At 38.9% G+C, this 26,635-nt stretch overlaps 1 protein-coding gene across 5 annotated transcripts; it reads right to left on the minus strand.

Annotated features, from left to right (window-relative positions):
- Positions 1–626: 626 nt before the first annotated feature.
- On the minus strand, positions 627–26,504 carry AP4E1 (adaptor related protein complex 4 subunit epsilon 1). 5 transcript variants are annotated; one of them, XM_055715512.1, is made up of 21 exons: positions 26,299–26,504; positions 25,818–25,889; positions 24,862–24,985; positions 22,701–22,774; positions 19,174–19,295; positions 18,155–18,314; positions 17,463–17,629; positions 16,786–16,859; positions 14,567–14,689; positions 14,368–14,477; positions 13,970–14,109; positions 12,450–12,562; positions 12,199–12,317; positions 11,184–11,486; positions 10,303–10,417; positions 8,587–8,722; positions 7,205–7,460; positions 5,840–6,415; positions 4,128–4,312; positions 3,139–3,296; positions 627–2,681 (listed from the first exon to the last, which is right to left on the minus strand). In XM_055715512.1, exons 1-21 carry the CDS (start codon positions 26,458–26,460, stop codon positions 2,521–2,523), a joined length of 3,450 nt encoding a protein of 1,149 aa, XP_055571487.1. In that variant the 5' UTR covers positions 26,461–26,504; the 3' UTR covers positions 627–2,520. The 5 variants fall into 5 exon arrangements, with proteins under 5 accessions (XP_055571487.1, XP_005438755.3, XP_055571488.1 ...); XM_005438698.4 differs by lacking the exon at positions 26,299–26,504 and adding an exon at positions 25,980–26,172; XM_055715513.1 differs by lacking the exons at positions 25,818–25,889; positions 26,299–26,504 and adding exons at positions 23,552–23,705; positions 23,926–24,213.
- Between the last annotated feature and the right edge of the window lie 131 nt (positions 26,505–26,635).

Here is a 26,635-nt window from a genome sequence, read left to right on the forward strand (position 1 = left end):
CATCAGCCAGAAGTGCAGCGTAGCACGCACTTGTGCTACACACCGACAACCACGCTATATCAAACAGCCTCATGACTTAGTTCAGGGCTGCAGCCACCTTCAATTCAGCAGTTATGTCGAACTTCCCAACTACTTCTCAATACTGTAGCAAACGGTGTGTTCTGTTAGCACTGGACTTAAGAGAAAGGTGTTGCTGTAAACCATGAACAACAACAGACTCTTGAGTCTCCTGTGATGCCTAGAAACAAACAACAAAATCTGGTAGTATTCAAAAAAGGATAATGCAAGCTGGCACACAGAACGCTGTTCAAAAGATCTGAAGTGTACTCTTTCACACCTCCAGCTGAAACGCAGGACATTTAAATCACCAACGGATTCAAGACTTCTGCAGTATTACATTCTCCATCGCTGTTCAGATGCAAAGAGAAACAATTAAAATAGAACCTAGTTCTTAACATGCAGAAACACTGCCAGATGTGGTAGCAAAACAATATTTAAGAAGTATCAAGCCAATTTTTTTAAAATGAAATTGAGTTTTATTAAACTGCAAGAAATGCAAAAATGGTGACAGATTAAGAAAAATATTTGCTGGGCAATCAAAAAAAAAAATACTGACACTGGTCCAATTCCCTTCCAACTCCTTTATGTCACGTTACCATAAAGCTCCTCAAATCTGCATACAGACAGCTTAACATACACTATTCATACAGTGAAAGAGATTATAAAGAACATTCCATGAACAATAGAAGGCATTATTGTCTTTTGCTGTTCTTTTTAAACACTAGGACATTGAACATCTCATTGCTGAAATGATTTAAATGCATAGGCCACAAACACATACCTCTATTATAGTTCATATGATTACAAATGTCCAGTTGCATAACACAAGTCTGATTCACCAGGAGGAAAAGTGGTTCCTGGAAATTATTCCACTATAAACCAATTTTCATTTATAGAAACTGTCTCGAAGTAAACATTAAAGTATGCAGAACATTCAGTATATTTACAGGTTCAGTGCACTTGATATTCCTCAGTAAGAGGATATGGAAACAGCAATTAAAAAAAAAAAGCTTTGCTTATATGATTATACTTGGGATAACACAAGTGGCTTGATTTAAAAAAAAAAAACCCAACTATCAGCACATTAACATTCTTATGATGATTCCATGAACATTCACCAAAACATTAGCAAAGAAACAGAATCCTTTATTTTCTTGTACAACCAGTGCTTATCAGGTAAAAATCAGTAACACTGAAATATAACAAAGAATTTCCTTGTTTAATATTAGACACACAAAGGAGAGAATTCCACTGTAAAACCCATTTATACCATGTCTGAACCATGTGTACAATCTCTGATGTTTTTAAATAAAAAACATGACCGGTTATAAACTTCTCATTTAACATCTAAATAAATTAAGATTGCTGGATCTCCAAGACTGTGAGACTATTTCAGGAAGAAAACGAGACAGCCTAGACAGACATTTATCACGTATGCTGCTCCAATTTAGATCTTCCATGCCTTACTGCAGTTCCTAGCCATGCACACACAATACAGCCACATCTGTGTAAGTCAAAGGTTCAAAGAGTCAAACTGAGCCTATAAATAATTAAGTAAAAATAAGTGGCAGATTTCCTCCATGTGAACTTTCACGGACAGAGATATCAGCGAGATGAAATTCGCAGGACTGACTGGAGAGCAATGAACACGCCCACTAGGCAACTACCAACTTGTCAACATGTCCACGACCAACTACTCCCAGCTCAGCCATCTCAGACTCCATCCAGGTAACTTCTCTTCAGACATGCACAACTATTCAGGGCTGGCACAGACCCCTAAGGAAAGGGAACGTGACTGCAACATGTGGCAGGAAGAGCTGCAGACAGGAACTAACCTGAAAGGCCTTAGATAATCCCCCAGGAGACGCTTCCATACAACTTCACATGCCTGCCTCCTGTCGGGAAGTGTGGCACTCACTGAAATCTTTTAACTGTCTCCAAAACACGTTTGTTGCTACATAAGTTACTTTATACAACCACCAATACATGTCTTGTTGCCAGCAGTGCTTAAAAATAGCCTTAGAAAAATTATCAAAGTAAAATTAGATTATCCTGATAACTGATCAGGTCTGGCCTCATAATGGAGATATGTTTTCTTTAAAATAATATTTAAGTAGTTGCTACAGGGAATAAGTGTTGGCATCTATAAAAGCTGCATAATAAAAATAAATACTTTCAGTCATTTACAACAAACTTAAATATACATTTCACTTAAAACAGGTAACAATACTTTAATGGATTACTTGTTAGTTACTGTACAGTCCTGAGCATGTTTTTGCAGGCAAGATTTAGGACATCATTCTTCCCCCACAAGTCCACATGACATGCCAGCTGGAAGAAAACTTCTAATACTTCTGAGAAGCAGCATCTTAATTTAGCTTTGGTAATTATCTGTGCAACTGTATAAATCTTTGCTTTGCTTTTCACACACCAAATAGATTAAGGCAGGCATTATTGTTATTAGGATTCCTCCATCACCTTTTGACACTGATAAAGCAAACCATCCGGAAGAGCAGAACAAGGCGATCTGAACCACAAAGCCAGCATCCCTGAGTGAGTACGACAGTGCAGCAGACAGGGCACAGACGGAAGTAACTGGCAAGCCAGTATTCCCTCATTACCTTAAAACAGAGACCACAGGAAAAAATGAAGTAACAATTAACAACAGCTATAGTATAGTTCACAAAAAAACATTATCTTTCTCTCTCAAACTCCATTTCTCCTGTTCTCTTCTGCTCTCACCCCTACTCCTAACACATCAACAAAAATCATGCCTCCTGCATGCAATCCCCACTTTTTATCTGTCATACAGATTAATTTCAATTTTTTTTGTCCTGTCCAAAATCTGCACGGGGCAAGTTTGCTTCCTTGGAAAATGTACTGTACACTTGTACCTCTTACATCGGTCTTCACATAGATCCCTGCGTAAGGCAAATAAAGTCCATAGGATAACGCTCCTGTGTTTACTGTGCTCCTAAACGTTCCCCGTCTTGAACTCTAAGATACCTGCTTCCATGCACTTACTTTCCCGAGCCAAATTACAGGCCGTAAGCAGCATTACAGTACGCTTTCACTCACCTATAACGTCAACTATATGGAGTTTCAGCTTCTGTTGCAGTGTATTCAGAGCTGCTGAAAGGGAGCCTTCAGAAGATGACATTTTTATATTCTGTTTCACATCATTGGAAAGGGACAACCACAGCTTCCCAAAGTCTTCTGTAGTCATTTCCATTGGCCTAAAAATAAGTTCACCACATATCTCAGCAAGCCAAAATACATTACTCAGAATATACTTGGTCTCCCAAAAAATCCTATCTGGAAGCAACAGGACAACAGAGCACACAATAAGCAAAATACAGATTAATTTAAACAAGCTGCTCCCCTTCCCTGCTTAATATTTTTAAAAGTTTCTGTTCCTTGGTTTAGTTTTCTAAATTCTAAAAAAATACATTGTTCTATGCAAATGGAAGACTAGAGTGAATGGCGTTGAGATATTTGCCCATTGAAACAGTCTAAACTGGTTCAATGACAGGTGGATTTTATTACGGAAAACAAGGTGCATTTCACTATGAAACAGAAAAGTCTACTGGAAAAAGAACACTTGCTTTTTCTACTCCCAAAATAAATGCAGTATTCAAAAACAAGAAGAAAGCTTTCCTCTTCCCCTGCAAAAGTTGTCAGCCTTTTCATATAATGAATGGCCCTCTGTACTCAAATAACTTATTTCAGTTTGACATGTTTATATTATGCCATATTTTAATACGGCATGCCCTTCTGTTCACTCAGTTCTATTAGCCTCCTCAAAAATGTATTCTGTAATTCAAGACTCTTCTCACCTGTAACTATCATCAATATTCTCACGGGATTTGTATTTCTTCCTGGAAATTTGTCCCTTTTTGTGAGTGTATAAATACCCAGATATGATCTCTAACATTCATCTCAATTAGATTAAAATCTGCTCACGATGAAGCCTTGTATTTTCATAATCAATAACCAAATCATTCTGCCCTTGTCCAATACTTATTTGAGTACATGCGTTTTTAGAAACGACAGCTTATTTTATTTACCTGATGAAGTCCATCAATGATAAAGTTATTGAAAATTCAAAGTGAGATTCCATCTCTGACTGGTAATTAACGGAGCCAGAAAGAACTCCCTGTGTACAGATTTTGTGCATCCACACACATTTCTGACAATGTTCCACACTTTGAGCTTCAATTACAGGAAACTGGTAGGTGGGACTCTCCAAAATCTATATAATTTTTTGAAAGGAATACAGAATATAAGTCTTGCTGTCAAGCTGTGTAAGTGGCTAAGATACATCTATAAAATTATGTAAGTACCTTTTATTCCAAATGATTTTTCATGGACTGTTTGGCAAGTGAACAGAGTTACCATTCCTCAGCTCTGATCGAGGATAAATCAATCATTAACATCTACATAAGTTCTATGAGAACTAAAACACTGGAGAAATTAACCTCCTTCTGCCAAATGGCCTCCTCCCCCTGCCCACCGAAATGATTGCTCAGAGAGGCCAAGAACTGATGACCAGGAACCTGAATTCTTTAGTTCAGTCCCACAGATAATATCCAAGAGCAAGCAACATACTCCAAGCTATATGCTAAAAGCAAGAGGTTAAGAAGTCATCCCTAATAACAATACAGCTTCAAGATTACTCAGCAGTTCCTGGCCTCTCCAAACAAACTAGTCACACAGAATCCATCTGTGGTAGTGGCCTGTATGGAAACTTCCGTGAAATACAAGGGAAAACTAGACATGCGATGCCCACTTTCTATCAATGCCGTGACAGGTTTGATTCGAGCCAGAAATGGGAAGGAAGAAGACTTCATAACCGATCAGCAGTTCCTTGATTAAGTCAATTCTAAAAGAAACACTCTGCTTAATTCTCTTTATCCAGTTATCACTCTCTTAGTGTCTCCAAGGTTTCAAAATTCTGTGCTCCTTTCAGCAAAATGCATGGATAGTCATGTCGATAAGCAATTCCTAAATAGCTTTCCAACTATTCAAGAGAAGTTTCAATCAAGACTATCACATACTTTTACCAACCAGTTAAATCTCAGATATAGTCAATGTCAAAAAATATACTGACATAGACTCCTCTCCACCATCAGCTGAAGGCATGAGAACAAGAATAAAACCAATGATGTCTTTGGAAAACAAACAAACAAACAAAACCACAAAACAAACCAAAATGACAAAAAAAAACACACCAGAAAACACAAAACCACCAAACAAAAAAAACCCCAAAACCTGCAGCAAACTAGCAAGCTTTCACAAATATTCCGTCAAGGAAGAAACCGCACCATGTCTACCTATCAGATAAATACCAATGAATGCACAAGCCCGCCGGTACAACCAGAGAAAAAAAGTTACACAGCGATTTCGTTGACAGCTCAAGTCGTACCATTCTGAGCATGACTGGTTAGGTTCGCATTCAGCCTTAAACACCACGAAGAAGCTGAATTCAGAACTGGGAAATCATACGTATTTGTTACACAGAGGCAAGCAGTAGGAAACAAAATCAAGGTGAACTAAAGTGAGATACTAACTGTCATACCAAATGACACTAAGTTTAGTATTGAAATTTCTTACACTACCCTTTAGGATGTGTGTAATTGCCATACTACAGGTTTTAAGGAAATGCTTGGGGAAAAAAGGCATGGCTATTACATCAAACCAAACATTGCACACTTCAGTGCAAGTGAAAAGCAAGAAGTTCCAAGTGAATTTGAAATAGAATGGAAACAAAGTTTCTCACCTGGAAATGTTCTGCTTCTTCGAACACTAAGTTCACAGCATTAAGTGCAGAAGTGGTTTTGTTTGAAACAAACACAGCGAGCAACAGAGAGTCATCTGTCCACACCTTACATGAATACAGGGCTAAGGCATCACTCTGACACAGTTCCACAACTTCAGAGTGAGGGAGGTCTTCCAGCTCTTCTGGTAAGGATGGGGCCAACAGCATTTTACTGGCACTTTCACAGTGAGCACTTGGAGAAGGCTGAAAAATTTCAATATTGCTATCAGCAAACAAGGATGACTGTGACAGCGTACTACCTGAAAGCCTGTCATTCAGCCCAGATTTTCTGAGGGACTGAGGTGTTTCAAATGCTAAATTATCTTCTACAATATCTGAAGAATGCAGGGAGGCTTTTCTTAACCCTGTGTCTATATTTCCTTCACAGTCTTCCACGTTAATAGGTATTGTATCAAGTAAGGGACCAAAATCAGAAGCAGCACTATCTTGGAAGTCTGTTGCTTCCTCGCTATTTTGAGTTTCATTTATCTTTGATTTTCTTTTGAACTTCTGAGTAGCTGTGTCTGCTTTCCCCATCTGAAAAGGAAAAAGACCAAAAAAAAGGAGTGGAGAAGTTCTAGCAACCAGCTGCATTACTGTTAACAGCATGAAGCTGTGAGCAAGGACAAATAATGACCAAGGAATCAATTCAGATGACAAATACAGATAGATTCCAAACATTTTAATGGATTCAGTAACAGGCTTTTGTTGTATTTCTTAAAGGGTATTGAATTAGCCTATAACACAAGAATGACTAGGTTCTGTAAAACAAACTAAAAGCTCCTATTAAAAAGCAAGCACAGATAAACATTTTCTGGTTAAATCAGTAATAAATGCCAAAATTTGAGCTGGCTAATACAATAATGCCAGTCTTAAAAAGATTACCTAATGGTGACTTCTTTCATGTTCCACATATTACCATACATAAATTAAAAAGGGTCTTGACATAGGGCATCAAACTTACTGCCTTACTGCCAAACGAATGCCAACAGCTCTGCAAAGCTGGGTAAAGGAAGAGCTGTTAGGGAAAATAGCCTAAAACTTGAAGCACAACACATAAGCAGATGGAACTTCTAGTTACTGAATCACATCTGCTCCAGAGGCTGCTCCATCAAGTAATACCCTACCTGTTTCAGGTTCTTAACAAATTATCAGATGACAAAAGTAATTTTCAACAGTTTTTCAATGACTCGGGGTTTTGCCTCATTTTACCACAACAGTAATTTGACATATATTTACATATATTTACATACATATACATATATATATATGTAACTAAGGCTATATATAAATTTTAAACTGGTATGTCTCAAAAGAACCACTTACCAGACTGACACCAGCATTTGATCCCAGCCCAATAAACAAAGTTGACGCTAACTGCTGCTTCTCTTTGTCTTCCTCAGAGAGGCTGGCAACTTGGTCAGACTGCGAGGCAGGAGGATCACCCACCTGTACCGCTAACAAGCCGCCACAAGAAACAGTTTGTGGCTCATTTTCTTTCCCTACTTTGTTTTCTTTCTTTGGAAGATAGCCTTCTTTTCCCCACAGCTTGCGTACTCCCTCCAGTTTCAGAGTATTTGTCCTAAAAAGGGAAACAAAACAAAGCAGGATCAACCATATGAACATCACACTCAAAAACATGCCAACGCTCTCCTTCAAACACCATTCACAACTTCGATACTTTGATATACACAGTGAGTAGCGGAATACAAATGCACACTTTTGCATTTGCATGTTCTATGTTAGAAATGTCACCCATTACTTTTAAAACACCCTGCAAATGCAAACTTGGACTAGTCCACATAGTCTTAAGTACAGACCTACACTAAGTCAGCATTAAGACACCTGCAGTCAGTAATAGACTGTGTCTGCCAGCTCCATCCAGAATTTCAGATTACATTTGTAATATATTTGAATAATTTTTTTAAGAGTAAATATAAGCAACATGGTATCTATCTTCCTCAGGAGAAAGACTCTGGGAATCTCTAAGTATACTTAAGTGGTCCTATTGCTGATTCCTTAAAAAATAATTTAAGTTAATGTAAGAGACCGAAAATTAGAAGAGACCTAGAACGTATTTTTACTTCTTACGAAAAGTTTGTGTTCTCAGACACCCTGAATACTAGCAAAGTTAGCTCAACAGACATAGGCTAAATGCTACAACTCCTACACCTAAAATCCTCGCTTACATTTTTTTACAAAATGGTTAAAGAATCTGAAAAGTCTTCCAAGTTTTCCTCAATACCAATTTACCAGAGTATAAACGAAGTTATTAATTTGTATGAAACTATGGATATGGCATTTATTTGCAGTGTTCTAAAAGTTAAGGGGGATCTTAGCCTCACTTTTATCTAAAAAAAAAGTTTCCTTAAAAGGCACATTATTATAAGCCCATAAAAAGTAAGCATAGCCTGCAAGAGAAAGAAAGAAGCCAGACAGAAGTACTTAATCATGTAATCCTGTCCCAATTTTGATGCATTAACGATCACTTAATTTGTAGTTTGTGAAAAAGTGGAAAGCCAGTCTTAACTGCATTAGCTTTTTTCCTGGTTATTTCAAAGATGCTGTCTCAATTTCTTCTTACATGATAGAATTTTCCAATTTCAATTGTATGCTTTTTAATTCCACAGAATGAAGAAGCAAAGACATGTGATACTGACAGGAACAGAAGCTTAAATGTAGTTCATATCAAACCCAAATTAACTCACTCTTTATGTCCCGTCTCAGCACTATTACCAGACATATCAGAACCAAAAGATAAACCAGTGGGGGACTGCCTGCCAGTGACACCACATGAGGACACACTTGAAGCAAATGACAATCCATAAGGTTCAAAATTCAGAGCTGCAAGACAAACAGAAACTTAAAATTACAATGTGGCATCAAAAGGTAAGAAAAAAACCCCTATTTTCTGAAAAAAGACATGCTGTACTGCTGCACTTCTCAGGCTTCCCATTCAGGATCCTATCCTCATTAAACTGCACTTCTCAGGCTTCCCATTCAGGATCCTATCCTCATTAAACTGCACTTCTCAGGCTTCTCATTCAGGATCCTATCCTCATTCAAAATGGATGTTTCTGTTTCAAGTTTTTTAAACACACAGAGGATTTATTTAAAACATGTAATCGTTTGATATTTGGTCTTAAATACCAAAATTAAACAGAAATAGTGACTTTAAATCCTATCACTAAAACATCTGCCAGTGCAGTATTTGTAGATAGAAGTACCATATCGGATCTATGTAAGTGAGCTTTTTCCATTTGTTCACAAGCCTAAATAACATTGAGTCCACAGCGTTACATCCATGTATCACCATCTGCTTTGCAAACATACTTAACACCCTGGGTTATAAATCATCTTCGCCAAGACTAAGACTAAGACCGTAAGAACCAAATCAGGATTCAGAACCAGCCATATCTTGGCCATGCTTTATGAATGGAAATGCAGTTTGAATAGCTTGTAAGAATTGCTTTGGACTATAACATAAACAGCCGTTGTTACCGAGGAAGCAGAGCACAGACTCTCCTCTGCAGCCCTGGAACTGCTAAGGAGTACAGCCCCTTTCCCTCATCTCCGCCCCAGCCTTACACTTTCCTCTTCCCTGCAAAGTGAAGCAGCAGGGCAAAGTTGCTGGGCATGTGGGATGAGAGAAGTCCCCTAATAAAAGAGGAGGCAGCACTAAGGAAATGTCCTGTCCCACAAAGAAGCAAGAAGGAACAGATCCAAGGGGCTGCTTTGTGATAAAAAGCATCTGCATAAAGATATTCAAACTCTACCAACCCATACATTTAGTTATCGATTAAAAAAAAAAAAAAACGAACTTCAATAAGCTCCGTGGACTCCCCTTCTAGAATATTGTTGAATATTCTACTTCACCTATATCTCACCTCCTAGAATATTTATGAACCAATGGAAGATGCTAATCAATACTTATGATTACTGAGAAAAAACAGCAATTCATAATCCGGTTCCTCCAATGGCTTCCCTGCAAAATTCTAAGAACACTGCAAACACCAGAGTGCTAAACTGATGCTCTGCAGCAGTAAAGACCACTAATTTCATTCTCAACACCTCGGTACAAAGCATTATCATGAGCTCAATCTGACATACAGTAAATCGTATCCCTCATTCGGCTTTACATGCATGGAAAACAGTATAGAACATTCAGTTGCAACATATTTGACCTTGTTCAGTATTTCTCCACCAAAATTGTGAATTTTCAAGGAGGTTTGAAGTGGAGAGTATAGATGTAATATTCTCAATTTATAATTACCTCAGATAACTGTTAAATTCTAAGTTGAACTTAGCTAAGTCTATAAAGAGACACATTAAGATAACATTAAGAAATAATATTAACTGACTGTTTGTTAATACCTATCAGGTAATTTACCAGCTATTTAATAAAGCAGTAAACCGGGAAACACCTTTTTCCTGAGAAAGTTTCTCCTCTTGTCTCTGGTGATGAGGTTTATATGGTGCTGCACCACGACCAAGTCCCTCAGCCACAAATTCATCCAGAAAAGATAAAGAAGCATCTACCTACACAGAATTAACAAAAGTGAGAAAGCAATGAAAATATTTTATCTATATGAGCCTGATGTTGCCACAAGACTATTGTGTCTTATCAGCAAATCAGGATCCTCTGTCTCACATCTCCTGTATCTACCAGTAAAGCTGCTGTATTAACAGAAATTAAGTCTGTCGAAACAGACTTTGAGCTAGAGATTTGTAAGTTAAAATAATTCCTCCACTATTGATTCTGCTGTCTAAACGAGAAAAAAAGAAAGAAAAAAGCAGAGTGGAGTTTTCCCAAAACTATTGATCCTACCATTATATGAAAACACTGAATTAAAAAAAAAAACAAAACTCCAAAACCTCAGCAATATCAATACTATTTTTCATCATTTATTATGGACATTTCAGTGTCAAAATCAGTAGTTTCTAAACAGGAGGCAAAGCCTTCAAAGTGAAAAACATTACCGTTATCAGTAAAGCAGGCCTAACTTGCATTTAAAAACAAGACAACAAAAAAATAAAGCAGCACATGAAATCACAATTTTGTTTTAAAGCTACTCCAGCTTACTAACTAAATACCATGGTTCTTTATCTTTCAGTATAGAACATGACGATTCATCCTGTATGCCTGAAAAAGCATGCTTCTGAAAACTCACTTTAAGCAAACCAATGACTGGCATCAGTCAGAACTGTCAAATACCGTTCCTTTTGAAAATACTTTTCTACCAAAATATTCAACTCCCTGAACTAAAGGTTCATGAAGAACAAACACACACTGCAGCAGTCTTACCACCATGTCATTGCAACTAGCATCAAACGGAAGCAAGTTTTTCATCAGTGCTTTGTCTTCACACAAATGCTTCAGTTCAAAGGCATGTTGTCTCACGCAGGTATCTAGAGAGTTGCTGAATTCTTGAATCAGTTTGTCAACTGTTTTCGAACATGAGGTATGTGATGCTATCTTAGTGACCGCAGCCATTATCCATGCTTTCGTTTCAGAAGTAACGAACGTCTTCTTCAGCAGGCTGTGTAGCTTTGTCAAAATAACTTCTGGATCAACATTCGTAACAAGGCTGGAATATTCTCCCAACACCTATGCACAAAAAACAGACATAACATGCATTTAGTCACATAAAGCAGCACTTTCAGTTTTGAAATCAGAATGTAGTGCTAAACACCACAACAAAATTAATCTCACATTCAACAAGCTATTATTTAAAAATGTTCCAAGTTATTTCTTTACCATTCTGTGATTTCAATGTCAAAGGCTTGCAATGATCTTCCACTTTTAGCTTTGTAAAAATCAAACAGCTGTCTTGAAAAGAAAGCTAAACACAGCGAACATAGTTATCAGGCCCTAACAAAATCGGATTTGCTCACACTGCAGCCTCCTCCTGGAGCGGAAGCTGAAGCGTACCCAGGTACCAGACAATACTTGCATAGCACTTGGCCAGTCACCTGCAAGGCTAAAAATGCGTTTCACAACCACATCTGGCCTAATTCTGATGAAGACAGAAAGGCTCTTAGGATGCAGTCAGATTCCTGTGGCTGCTAGGCCATTCCAACAGTCACATGCCTTAAAGGGAGCAAGCCAGCTTTTCCCCAAACTATGACAACCTAAGTAGCCCTCAGGCACCAAAAGAGGTGTCACCAAAACAAGATTTCAGCATATTACCTTGACTTCAAGTAAAACCAGAATATTCATGACTAAAAATAAAAGTTAAAAATACCTATTAAAACCCATCACTCCCTTTGACAGTTTCCTCATATCTGTGTATTCAGTTTTGACCACACATCTTCCTTACCCAACTCATAACTTGAAGGAATTTCTGTGGATATAATGCATCTTCCTCTTCAAGCAATGTTAAATAAGACTGCACTGCATACATCCGTAGCTGATTATCTTCTTTTCCATCATCAAATCCTAGATAGAAAACAATACATACTTTGCCTGAAACGCAAACAACACCTCCCATCAAATATTTCAAAGTGCATTTTAAGAAAAAAAGCCAGATTAAGGAATGCATTTAATTCTTCAGAGTATTTGAGGAGTTACCTTCAGCCAAAAGCCTCAGAAAGTTGTTTGGGATATCGGGATGCACAACATCACCTCCAACTGAAAACACAGAATTCATTGTTTGGATGAACCACTCATTGTCAGGGGCATACGTGTCTAGATGTTAAGGAATGAAGCGCTAAGGTATAACTTTTTTTAGTTTGTTTCATAAGGAAACAAATATTCTACAAACAAGCTACCCATCCTGCTTTCCCCAGTAAGCTGGGGGCCTGATGGTCAAATATCAGCTCAAACTAATTGAAGAGGAAATACTCCTGCATCTTTTATAAAGTGTTTCCTGTAAACTTCATGAAAACCGGCAGTCAAGTAGAGAAGTCTTAAGCTACTGCCCTGTTGATAAGGTCTGTGCCTTAACAGCTATCCATTATGTGCAATATGCCAGCTTGTCAGTCAATGCATCAGTGATTGTCTTAAGTTGTGCACAAATAAATGTCAGAATGAAAAATAAGAATTTCAGTAGACTTCACAGAGTAGAAACAGACATGTTCAAGGATTTAGCTCTGGAAACCTGTCCTACTGTATTTTAAGTTCACACTTGTTTCATGCTAGCTTTCCAGCAGCATCTTTTGAGTTTGTTTGCCCAGGATCACTTATCAATGATAGATTATGTTGACAGATTACGTTCTTTTCAGCAGTGTTTTGCTGTCGATTTACTGAAAAACAACAAACACTCTGAAGTACTTCACAGAAAGCAACATTGGTTTTTTCATGTATTTAAAATTTGATCAGCCTTTGCTAACTTTGGAAGTTAGCTTCTGCCTTCCCTCAAACAAAACCCTGAAAACGCACATTCACTGAATGGAAATTTTCAACAGTACAGAAAAATTCATTTTATTGTCTCGTTTTTGCATATTGCAAGACAACAAGCTTTTTTTTTTCCCCCACACTATTCTCAGTGCCAAGCAGCATACAAATACGATGGTAAGATAGCTCTCAGTTATAAAGAATTTACAATTCAAATTATCAGACAAGAATACATACAGAAAATCAGGCAATGGCAGGTCTAACAGCAGCATTCACCATGTGCCAAATCCCTAATCATCACTTCCATGATTTTGGCACAGATAATCTTTTCTTCATTACTATGAAAGTGTGCTATTCTTAAAATCCATACGCCAACAACAAGTTCTCTAATAGGAAGAGCACTCTGACAGTTATGGAAGAGTACTCTGTGTAGCACCGAGTCATCCCTCTCCATCCAGGGGTGTAAGACTTCAGAGTTTTAATTGCAAACCCACAAGGTTTTAATGCTAAACTCCAAAGCCAAAATAAAGTATTTTGAGTGCCATTATTTTCCCTCAGTGAAATACAAGAAACACTGTAGTCATTTCTCTACACATTTTCTTTCACGTATTTTTTCTCACATTTGAAAGAGCAAAAAACACAGCTGTTAATACTTCCTACTTCAAAAGATCATGACAGATGCTTTGAAAGCTACAAATGCTACATTTCATTTGCCTGAGCTCTGACCCCAAAATTTCAGAAAAACAAAAGGATATTTCTCAGCTAGTTCTGCTATTTTTCCAGCTAAGTTGATGATAGCATATTCCTCTTTGCTTTCTCTCAAGTAGTCAAGCATCTTCTGAACTATGACAATTACATTCTGTCCATTTGTAATTCTATAGAGAAGCTCTAAAGTCTGAAAGAGAAAGCAAAAAATATATTTAATTGGCTCTGATGATGCAAAAAAGGAAGCAGGTAAATTTCTTTAGTAAGTATTTGGCAAGTCTTAAATGAAATACACTGCTTACCTATACCGCTTGTCACATTAATATTGTTTGTAACTGCTCTCTGACAGTAACTGAGACAATACACCTTTTAATTTTTCTTATTTTAGAAAAATCTATCACCCATTGTAAAAATTAACTTAATTTTTTATGTTTAAAAATTTACTGACCTCCCTTTTAATAATGGGATCTGGATGGTCCAGACATTCAATTATTGTCATCTGGTGCTGAAGTGCCAGATTAGGATCCTGCTGAATAACATAAGTTAGAGCCTTTAAACCTAGAATATAAGCGATACGAAGTGATATATGAGAATGTATACTGCCATGACCAAATTAAAAACATCTTAATTAAACCAGATATCCTTACCTAAATATTTCAGATTAATTTTGGGTGATAAAACAAATTTTCCAATGCACTTGGCAGCTTTTTCAAGTAGTTCAGATTTGGGATAAATTGTATAAATTGTTTGGACACATTCAAACAGGATGGCTGTGGGCAGGGGCAAAAAAAGGTACATAATTAATGTGTGTTAAATACTTCTATAATGCAAAAATTTTTAACAAGCAAGCAAGCTCATTGACAGTATCAAGGAATTGCAATGTTGTCCCACCCCCGCTGAACCTAACTGCAGAATACCTACTGGCCTAAGTAGAAACAGGATGAAAGACTTATCTCCTTTAGTATACACATTTTTTTATTAGCCTTTGCCATTGTGTCTACAATTTCCTGTCCATGAAGTTCTTCCAAATTTGAAGTCTCCTATAGTCACTCAAGGGACTGAACTGGGATGGGCTTTAGAAAGCCAATGGGCAGCTATAAAGGATTTGAGACAAAATACTTCTTCAAGAATTCATATGATTTCTTAGCTACTACCAACGGCCAAAATTATGCCAAGAACATTCTTATTAAAAAAACCCCCAAACAATTAACTTTGTACAATTGTTTGAGAAAAAGCTGGAAGTAAACTGCACAACACACAAAAAGTAATTAATCCTTTGTGGCAGCAATTCAGGCAAAGACTTAGACCAAGTTACTCTCCCCGAGTTAACCAGCATTTAAAAATCATGATGTAATTTTCAGTTCTTGCAATTCAGCCTCTAACTGAACCGTCCACCAGACAACCACCTACTCTTCTCTGGCTTTACAAAACTAAATCAGAGAAAGACTAGCATATTAACAACTCAATTACCTAGAAGAAGCAAAAAACATGCAATAACCAAGGACTTTGTATAAGAAAGTGCAACTACCCAGAATTACATTTTCTTTTTGTCTGAGATCACCACCTAAAGTTTTTATAAAAAGTTTATCATATGTGAACAAAGCCTGCATACTTAAATTCTATGTCCTTGTATAAAACCTAATAAACTGCCCACTCTGGTCCCTTAAATGCTTACAATTTAATGCTTAACTCTTAGCAAGTGCAAATTGTTTGCATTATAAGGCAACACACCTCCCAGTATCTTGTACAATCTTGCCTAAAAGAACGGAAGTAATAAACTGAATACACTAAACATCTGACAGGCACTTCCTCATTTATTATTTACTAAAAGAGAGTGCTTCCCCAAATCTCCCCTTTTAGTGGAAGTGAAGCTTACACAACGCTTTACAAAGCACGTATCAAGTGGGCATTAGACATCTAGAGCTTTGGGCCATGTTCCTTTTTTGTTTTCCCTCAGGGTTGTTTTAAAAGAAGTCTCAATTTTCATTCCATTCCATTAGCACAGGTACTTTGGCAACATCTATGGGGCTGTAACCATAAAATAATGGAGGGCTTAGGCTTTTTTTAATAGCGACACAGCTCCTAATGGAGGGTTCCAGAAGATCAAGTCTAGGTGTTTGGGGAGATATTAAGATCTGAGGAGGAGAAAGCAAAGAAAAATCCAACTACATTGCTCAAATTTTATTAAAAAAAACAAAACACAACAAAAACTTAACACTGCAATTATTCCTTTTGCTTTGTTCCAGCAACAAATACAGCTTTCTTACTGAGAAGATAATGAAATTAACATAGCCTTCTACTACATTCTAGAAATTTTAAACTGAGATGTGTGCCAAAAACATTTTCACAGGCACCACTGTCACTGAACTCTGCAAGTGTAATTTTTATTAACTGTGGCTAGAGGACAAGTCCTACAGAGCTGTAAAGGACTGATGCCCTAACACTTGCACACTTTTTATTGTCTTTCTCAGGGCAGTAAAAAGAAGATCTAAGCATTTTTAATAAACAGAGCTGTATCAACTAGAATTTTTCTTTCCTTCATTTCAACTTAAGCAATATCCAATACGAGCTTACATGAAGATTACTTTCTGTAACTAAGGGCAAGGACAGTGCAAACATAGGAGAGAGGCTTTTGAGTCAAGATGAATTCCCAGTACATAAACACATTTTACTTCAGTAATAAAAAAAATGTGCTGTACAGCAGTGAATCACTTGTTTTATAATTTACTAGTTGGAAAGTTAAGAATACAGTTATTAACAATATAGTTAGTTTTTCAAAAGTACTGCATTAGTATTTTAGCATGATTAACTACTCACATTTTCAATCTTTACAAACAGTGATAATTACAAAAAAACCCTCACCCACCATATGTAATATTATGATTTATCTCTGCTCTTCTTAAAGATTCATCTAGAACATCATACATCAATTCACTTGTCCTGTTTAACAAGAAAAAAAAAATAATTTAAATTATTTGCAGCACTAACAAGCATGTAGTCTTATTCTACCAAACAGCTCAATAGTACCGAAATCTGTAACCCAAATTATTCATATTCACAGATCCACTTTAACATGGAAGAGCTCTATAGCACGTTTCTAAATCGCACCTAACAAGATGTTTCTTTTGAAAGCTGTAAATGTTTACCATATCACAAGAATAAAAACACTTCCCTTGCTACTTGTATAAAAAATAAAACACCAATAGGAAAAGGATTACAGACAACCAGGTCCTCACAAAATGACACCACTTTTAAAAATATCTTCACTCTGGATTTTCACACAGTTGTTTGGTAACCTGATAATAGAAGTCTCAGTAAAAATTATTTCAAGCATATTCCACAACAGTAAATTGTTTAGCCAATCCAGAAGCTAAGAAACTAATTTTGCACTTCAGTAAGTATCTGCTCACCGTATTGGTTAATAATGAAGGTGTAAGAAGTTCAACACTGAAATCCTCTTATAAAAAACACAAAACAGAAAGCTGTCTATGACTGTATTCTTTGTACCTTCAAAATATTAATTACAGAGAAAGATCTGGTTACCTTTGATCATCTTTTCCTAACAGCCCCAATATTCTTAAAAGCTGGATTTGTAACCATGGTGCTGGCACGCTGTGATAGTTGAAGTCAACAGGGAGCTTTCCTCCCACTACCTGCTTTAGGATGGTTACAAAACTCCCAGTCAAGTCCTTGTATTCAGATGAGTTTTCCTATATAATGAAAAAGAAATACAATTCAAATATTTTGATACAGCACCTCAAAAGTGAAAATAATCCACAACTTCAGTAAGATCAAAATACCTGTGCTGATGGTTTCATTTCTTTAAATCAAACTTCTACTCTCATTCCCCAACACCTGTAAGCTCTTCACTTTAAACCTATGCTATTTTCTCCTGATTTTCAAAGGGATTGAATGTAGCTTGAAGGCAACAGTAAAAAAAAAAAAATTACAATCAAGTTTCAGCAAACTCTTTAACACAGTGTAGAAGTTAGATCCTCTAAGGATGCCAGTGATGTTGAGCATTCAGATAACGGAAGAAGCTGATCTGTCAAACTAAATGGAGAGCTAACACAAACATCTTGCAAACATCCACAATCACACAAATTAACTTTTCTAATGATTACAAATAAGTTTTTTCTGCAATACATCTGCACAGTACGCTGTACATTTAAAATAAAAGATAAATACATAAAAATAGTTCCTAAGTTCAGTTGTGCTTCTAATTCTTTGCCTACCTTAATCATTTGAAGATATATATGCAAAGAAGCAGCCATGACTCCAGCATCCCTGTCACATAAGGCTTTCCGAAACTTATCATGAATATGCTGAACTTGGTTAGGAGCGATGACATAGAATTTGTATAAAGCTTGAACAGCTTTTCTTCGGATAATTTCCCTGAAGAGAAACAAGAATAACACAAAACAAAATGAAGCTGCTTGTATGTTTTAAGTACTTAACAATAACAACTTGCATGTGTTATTCCTACAGCAACGTAAAATTATGTGACAAGCCATCAGGACGTCATGATTTGAGAGAGATGAGAATCCATGTTTTAAAGATCTGATAACAAATTACTTTGCAAATATCACCTACATGAGGAATTAACAAAGCAAACACAAAAGCATAGTAAAGCTTAATGTCAGATTAACAATTCAAAAGAATAGACACCAAATAAACAATGAAATTGGCCACTGCTAATCTGCAGTGGTCACATGTGCAGCTCCAAAAAAATACCTGTCTAGAAGTTACTAAGTCAGTTGATTCTACAGTTTCCGTTTTAATCAACACAACACTTACAATAGTATCCTCTGTGTAGGGGATGTTATAAATTAAGAATCTAACAATTCAAGGGTCTATCTGCAAACAAACTTTTATCAACGAAGTTTCTATAAAGAGCTTTATTAAAAAAAAGTATCAGTGAAGACCTTCAAGGATCCTAATTCTGTTTCTCCACTTACTCTACAAAACACTTCTTCATCCACATATTTGTCAAAAGGACTCCAGCAGGTAAATTCAACTACATTTACCTATCAAAACTGGTTAGGAAAAAAAATTAATACCTATCCAGTACTCAGTCAAGACTGCAAATAAACGAGACAAGAATTCAAGAGAAAAACTAGAAGAGTAACAATTTCTGAAGGTAATGATTAGAAAGACCTACTCAGAGAAAATACACCAGTTTACTATAATTACCTACAAAATTTAGTCATTCAACTGTACAAGGCCACTTAAAATTCTGTAAATGCATACGTACTTAGAATGCTGGAGCTTGTCTTCTATTAGGGGAAGAACAGCTGGAATCATCTCCCGTGGAAAGATCTGGCTGACAACAGTTAATGCCATGCACACCTCTACTAGATTAGTGCTCTGTAAGTCCTGTTACAATCATTGAAATAAGACAGTAATTTTTTATTTAGACTTTCAAATTCTGCAGAGACATACCCCAAATCTTTCACAAGCAGGCTGTATCTAACCCACCTACAGCAAGCATCCCGCTGCCAGCCATCCTGTTGTCTGCTCAAATTTGGGAAGTGTCAGCTCTCACCGAGCTAATTGAGTTCTTCTCTTATACAGGAAGAAGGAGCAAGCAGCTCCTCACACTTGTGTTAGAGCTACATTTGTATTTTAAACATATGTGTGATTAAACCATAGAGCTACAACCAATGTTTGTTTACTGAAATAGTTTGATGATTCAAAACTATGCCGAGTCTCCAACTAGATCAGTGGAATGAGTCAGTTCTCACAGAATTCAACAGTATTCTCTCCAGTGCCTTTGATCTAGCCCAAAGTATTAAAAAACAACACAAAAACCCCCCACACACACAAAAGAGCAAGCTCAATAGTACTGCCAATCACATATTTGTGCACCAAAATAAGACACTACTTACTACCTAAGAAGTGAATGCAAATTACACATAACATCCTACAAAAGAAAGAACAAAAATTCAGTCTGCCCCAAATACAACTGAAAAATAGTAGATCTAGCTCACTGTAATCTTGAACCAAAAAAGGATGGATGAAATACAAGAGCAGCATTATTTTTCAAAACAAATTAAACATGTTAAAGATTTCCAGGTGACATTATTTTCTCTGGCCATTTGTCCCAGATAGGTTTTAATCCTCATCTTCGTTTAGTTCTTTGTGGACTCTTCATTTTTCAGTTCTTTCTGTATTCCTACTAGTTTCAAGTCAGATTTTTAAAGATTATAAAACAGTTTTCAATCACAACAATGTAAGGAGTATCACTTTCAGTCTATAATTTATGTGATACTGTAACACAAAAGTAATCATTACACTCTTATCACAAGTCACAATTGCTCCATGTAAGAGGCAGTAATACAGAAGATGAGACCTACGAAATATTATTAGGTAATAGATTTTCAGTGTCACTCCAAAGCATATTTCCATTTTCTATCAAAACTATCAAAAGGACTCAAAGAAGCCAACAGATACTTGATGTCAGCTAAAAGCAAAAGTTTACATAGAAATATGCATGTATGGCTCCTCCTGGAGTTGAGAATGTACACAATTTGTACATTTTATAAAAGAAATTATGGTGCATCTCCTTTGAAAAAAAACTTTAAAATACGGCTTCAACAGCAGGGATGCCAAGATTAAATTAAAAAGCCAGGGAAAGCCATTTCAAATTTTCATCATTAACCCAAGAAACAGCAGCTTTAAGAAAGCAAGATAGAAGTTCTAAGTACATAGCTTAGATGTTCTGTGATACAAAATGGGAAGAATTGGTCCAAGTTTAGTTTATAGAATCTTAGAATTGTTTCGGAAAAGACATTTAAAATTATTGAGTCCAACCGTTAACGTAGCACTGCCAAGCCCACCACTAACCCATGTCCCTAAGCCCCACATATACACATTTTTTAAACACCTTCAGGGATGGTAACTCCACCACCTCCCTGGGCAGCCTGTGCCAGTGCCTGACAACCCTTCCAGTGAATTTTTCCTAACATCCAATCTAAACCTCCCCTGGTGCACCTTGAGGCCACTTCCTCTTGTCCTGTCACTTGTTACCCCCACCTGCCTACAACCCCCTTTCAAGTAGTTGTAGGGAGCGATAAGGTCATGTGTCCCCCCCCAAGCCTCCTTTTCTCCAGACTAAACACCCTCAGTTCCCTCAGCTGCTCCTCATAAGACTTGTGCTCCAGCTCCTTCCCCAGCTTCACCGTCCTTCTTTGGACACGCTCCAGCGCCTCAATGTCCCTCTTGCAGTGAGGGGCCCAACACTGAACACAGGATTCGGGATGCAGCCTCACCAGTGCCAAGCACAAGAGGACAATCACTTCCCTTGTCCTGCTGGCCACACTACATCTGATACAAGCCAGGATGCTGTTGGCCTTCTTGGCCACCTGGGCACACTGCTAGCTGTTGACCTTTTCCCCCAGGCAGCCTTCCAGCGGCTCTTCCTCATGCTTGTAGCATTGCATGGGGCTGTTGTGACCCATGGGTAAGACCCGGCACCGAGCCTTGTTGAACCTCACACAATTGGCCTTGGCCCATCTGTCCAGCCTGTCCAGGTCCCTCTGCAGAGCTTGCTGCCCTCCAGCAGATCAACACTCCTCCCCAACTTGGTGCCTGCAAACTCACTGAGAGTGCACTCCATCCCTGCATCCAGATCATCAATACAGATATAAAACAGAACTGGCCCCAACACTGAGCCCTGGGGAGCACCACTTGTGACTGGCCACCTGCGGGATGGAACTCCATTCACCACTATTTGGGCTTGGCCGTCCAACCAGCTTTTTACCCAGCAAAGAGTATGCCCATGCAAGCCATGAGCAGCCAGTTTCTCCAGTTGAATGCTGTGGGAAACTGTGTCAAAGGCTTTACGAAGTCTAGGTAGACACCATCCACAGCCCTTCCCTCATCCACCAAGCAGGTCACCTTCTCACAGAAGGAGATCAGGTTCGTCAAGCAGGACCTGTCTTTCATAACCCCATGTTGGCTGGGCCTGATCACCTGGTTCTCCTGTACATGCCATGTGATGGCACTCATGATGACCTGCTCCATCACCTTCCCTGGCACCGAGGTCAGACTGACAGGCCTGCAGTTCCCCAGACCTTCTTTCTGGCCCTCGCAGACAGGCATTTTGCTAACTTCCAGTCAGCTGGGACCTTCCCAATTAGCCAGGACTGCTGATAAATGATGGAAAGTGGCTCGGTGATTTCCACCAGCTCCCTCAGTACCCTTGAGTGGATCCCATCTGGCCCCATGGACTCTGTGTCTAAGCGGTACAGCAGGCCTGTGACCATTTCCCCTTGGATTATGGGGGCTTCATTCTGCTCCCCATCCATCTTTCAACTCGGGGGCCTGGTACCTGGAGAACAACTGGTCTTACTATTAAAGACTGAGGCAAAGAAGGCATTAAGTACCTCAGCCTTTGCCACGATGTTTCCCCCTGCATCCGATAAAAGATGGAGATTCTCCTTACCCCTCCTTTTGTTGCTAATATATTTATACAAACATTTTTTATTGGTTTTACAACACTATCCAGATTAAGTTCTAGCTGGGCTTTGGCCCTTCGGATTTTATCCCTGCATAACCTCACAACATCCTTGTAGTCCTCCTGAGCTGCCTGCCCCTTCTTCCAAAGGTTATAAACTCCCCTCCCCCACCCCCCTCCCAAGTTCCAGCCAAAGCTCTCTGTTCATCCAGGCTGGTCTGCTTCCCCACCAGCTCGACTTTTGGCACATGGGGACAGCATGCTCCTGCACCTTTAAGATTTTACTTCTCTTTTTTACCTCCAGACCTCCAAAACCACTGTACCTTCACAACTGTGTTCACAAGTAGAAGTAGCAGTTCATGATTTTCATGTAGAAATAAAGAAACTGCCAAGTAACCTATAAAAGAAAGCAGCCTCCATTACTACTTTCAAGCAATAAGCAACTTCAAGATAGAAAACTTCAGACCGTCTGTAATACAAGAAGAGTTAACTCAAACAATTACCAAAACCCACTGTTGGATGACAGTTGTTCATGTTTTAAATATCAAGACTTTATTTTATTATCAGGCAAAACAGTTATATTTAAGTTGCAGTAAAGCTCAACAAGTAAGAGCTAAGAATTCGTAAGCTGTGAGAAATAACAGACATCACAATACTGTTACAGCTAAAGAGCTGCCAAAAGCACCATGAAAAATCACTTCCTGGAAAACTACAATCTTTTCTGCAAAAAGAAAAGTATGTTACTTTGACTATGTAACGCAAATGCACTTCCTTATATATGCTTCTCTTTTCCACAAAATAAAGTTTCATTTCAAATAGATTCTATATTCAGCTTGGAAGAGTAAAAATCACCATCCTATGCCCAAAACCCCCTCATTATATCTTAACAAGAGGGGAACAATTCCAGAACCCCAGAAAAGAAACCTGCCAGAAACCTTTTCTTCAAGACTCCTCTTCCTTTTAAAACAAGGAACTTAAATTAGGGCGGTGGGGAGGGTGTGCCACAACTCATGACAATCTCTGTATTACAGAGATGGATCTTCAAAAAGATTGGTTCATTCAGGGCTTAGGGATCAAAATGAACAACTTAAATACAAGTAACAGTATTTATTGTCTGGGCTATTAGACTGACTTAGCTGCTTGCGAAACTATAGACTTGATCAGCTTAGCACACCTGCAAACATGCAGTTTGCTCTCATTCATTGAGGCTCACGCTGGGTAAAAGGGTAACCCATCTCGACTGGATCAACTGACAACAAATTCCTTAATACAAACTTTGGCATACTGCACCGAGAACAGACAAGGTCATCTTCATGTATCACATATACCTGCAGAACAACAACAAAAAGAAAACCACACACACATACTCTTGATAACATCCTTTTACCAGATCAAAGCAGGTGCTTGTGTCCAGAGAACTCTAAGCCACCTACATTTAAAAATAAAAATAATAAATATATGCTGCCTCACCAAAGCCTTCTCAAAAAGAATCCTAGTATAGAAAGGTCTCAAACCAGTTAATAAAACACATTGGGTCTTGACACTTACAGAGGTCATAAAGTTGTCTTCAAAACAGCTTACCACCCGCCCTCTCAGGTTTGGTGAAGATAGAGGTTTTTTTAATCCCTACCAGAGCATCTGCAAACTGGTTTTCATTACTCAGGCATAAAGTAACTTTAAATCATCACTTGTAACACATTCTCTCAGAAACTCCAATACTTGAGTGGATGATCCAGATGAAATTTAAACACAGGATATCAAACAAGCTATCCCACAAGACACTGCCTTCCTTCTGTGTATGCAGACATAGTATTGCTTGGAGTTAAACCATTTCCTCTGAAAACAAGAAGAAATGTCTTCACTAGGCAGCTGAATCAGCAACTGCAAAAAAATTCTCCAGACAAGACACGCTGACACCTATTTCAAACCAAATCTACTGGAATCAAGTTAATAGCCACACTGGCAGACAGGGAAATCACAATGGCATGAAATTTCGAAGAAATCTGAACTAGCCTTTCAAATTTCCTCAAGAACTTCTGCATCTATGCTCTTAAGAGCTCCCTGTTTGCCTCATTTCCTATAACTGTTTCTAAACTAAAAAAAAAATCCCACAAGCAACAGAAAAATATTTCTGACAAATGCCTGACATTAACTTCTTTGTCTAATCTTGTACTACACTACTTGCAAAAGAAACCAGATCCTGACTGAAACTAATTTTCAGCTTGATGTGTTTTTTAACAAGTTTTCTCATGAATTGCTTGTTTCTTGGTGCCACAATTCAAAAAAATTAAGGAACAGCTGACAGTTTAAAATTCATTAATTTACCCTGCCTTCTGTTCTAGAAGCAGATACAGAGCAGCTCACAAACTAGAGAAAGCAGAGGAACATTTCAAGTAAGTTGTATTTTTACATGAATTATAAATCTTAAGAAACTTTTTTAGAAGTCTGAGAATATTATAAAGGCTATAGCACCATGCAACATACCAACTCTTTTCTCCAAAAGATTTCCTTGCTGCGCAAGCTTGATTGCATGGATATATCCAAAGGAAGACTCATACCCCAGCATTTCACAATAGATGAGTCTAACCATACATTCTTTCATCAGTCTCTGAAATACCAAAAAAAAATTATTAATTTTAAGTCAGCCATACTTTATGCTCTTTTCACTGCTCTAATGAAGCAGAGGACTTTATCTGATCTAAACATAAGTGTATTCACACAAGTCTTCTAAAATCAGGGTACTTGTAATTTTTCCTTTGCTATGAACCTCTTCTGTAAATCAGTTTTCCGACTGTAAGAACAGAACCCCCCATATTCTACCCTTAAAGATGTTATCTTGTTTTGATTCCGATGCATGTGATCAACTGTAGATCAATTATGACTAACATAAAAAACATGAATTACCTTAAGTATTAGATGATCCCACTGCTAATGCAAATTATTTTTCACCAGTCACTACGCTGACCCAGGACATGTTTTCACTATGTATGAGGTAAAATTTTATTCTTCCCTTCAAAAATTCTCACTCAAGGGACCAAGATATGCATTAAGTACATCGAACCAGACTATGTCAACCCCTGCAACTCGGACACTTGCAACAGCTTCTTATACAGGACAAATTCATTATAAGAACAGCATTAGCCTGCAAAGATTATTTGATGGAAGAGCTAGCTTTTTTGCCTGTGTTATTTCAGAAACTACCGAATGACAGACTCTGGGTGCCACATGGCCACAGTTTATTCCCATCAGACAGAACCACAGTATCCTTACTATTTCATCTGTGCTGCAAAACCACAGGATCCTCAAAACCTTTTAATACCAATTAAGTATCTGTAACACAGATAACCTGTATGCTCCACCTGGCAAAAAGCAGGAGAACACCGCTTTTCCTCCCCTTCGGCCTGCTGTTCCCACAGCCTGCAACCACTAGCAAAACTTACCAGCGTTGTGGTGGGGGCTGACACCGTTGCCTTCAAACTGGTTAGCTCCTGCTGGATTAATTTTTCTTCTTCCTAGAAAAAATTAAAACTTCTTATTTCAACCTCACTTAAATTCTGGCGGCGAAAGATGAAGCAAAAGTCAAAGAAGACACCTCAATTTACCAGCGTTCCAGAGACTTCTCAACGCCCGCCGGTACATGCCGCACGGTGCTGACAGAGGCTGCCAGCCCCATGCAGGCAGGGCCGCGCCTGCCCCCGTCCGCGTCCCCGCGCAGCACCGCGCAGCACCGCCGCCCGCCGACACGCAGCACCGTCAGGTGCCTCCTCGGGCTCCTCAGGGGAGACGCCGGCGCCCCGCCGCCGCGCACGGGGCCACAGCGCCCAGCCCGCCCCCCGCAACTCAGCGGGCCGCGCCGCCACCTCAGGGAGGCGGGAAGGGAGAGGAGGAAGGGCCGGCCCCCGCCCCGGCCCCCGCCCGTACATGCTTGGAGGTGAGCGCCGTGATGCTCCGGATGAGACTCCCGAGGCGGGAGGTGGACGAAACCCTGCCATGGCCGCCGGCTCCCGCCGGCCCGGCGCCCGGGTCGTGCTGCCCCAGCAGCCCGGGCAGCACGCTCAGCGTCCGCTCCACCACGTCGCTCATGGCGGCCTCCGCCGCGGCCCGCCGCCGCCCGGAAGGGTTGGGCCCTGCCGGGCCACGGCCCCGCCGGCCCCGCCGCGCACTTCCGGGACCGCCCCCGTAGCGTAACGCGACCGCCCGGCGGCAGGGGGCGCTGCGGGGCGGGCCGGGGCCGCGGGCGGGCGGCGCCGCACCCTGA

This window comes from Falco cherrug, chromosome 7 (assembly GCF_023634085.1).
Source record: "Falco cherrug isolate bFalChe1 chromosome 7, bFalChe1.pri, whole genome shotgun sequence".
Lineage (NCBI taxonomy): Eukaryota > Metazoa > Chordata > Aves > Falconiformes > Falconidae > Falco > Falco cherrug.

Coding starts and splice junctions, on each gene's coding strand:
- AP4E1 (XM_055715512.1), bottom strand. CDS start 26,460: ATGAGCGACGTGGTGGAGCGGACGCTGAGCGTGCTGCCCGGGCTGCTG. Junction 17,630..18,154: donor TATATCTTCAAATGATTAAG/GTAGGCAAAGAA, acceptor TTCATTATATAG/GAAAACTCATCTGAATACAA. Junction 11,487..12,198: donor TCCTTCAAGTTATGAGTTGG/GTAAGGAAGATG, acceptor TTTTGTGCATAG/GTGTTGGGAGAATATTCCAG.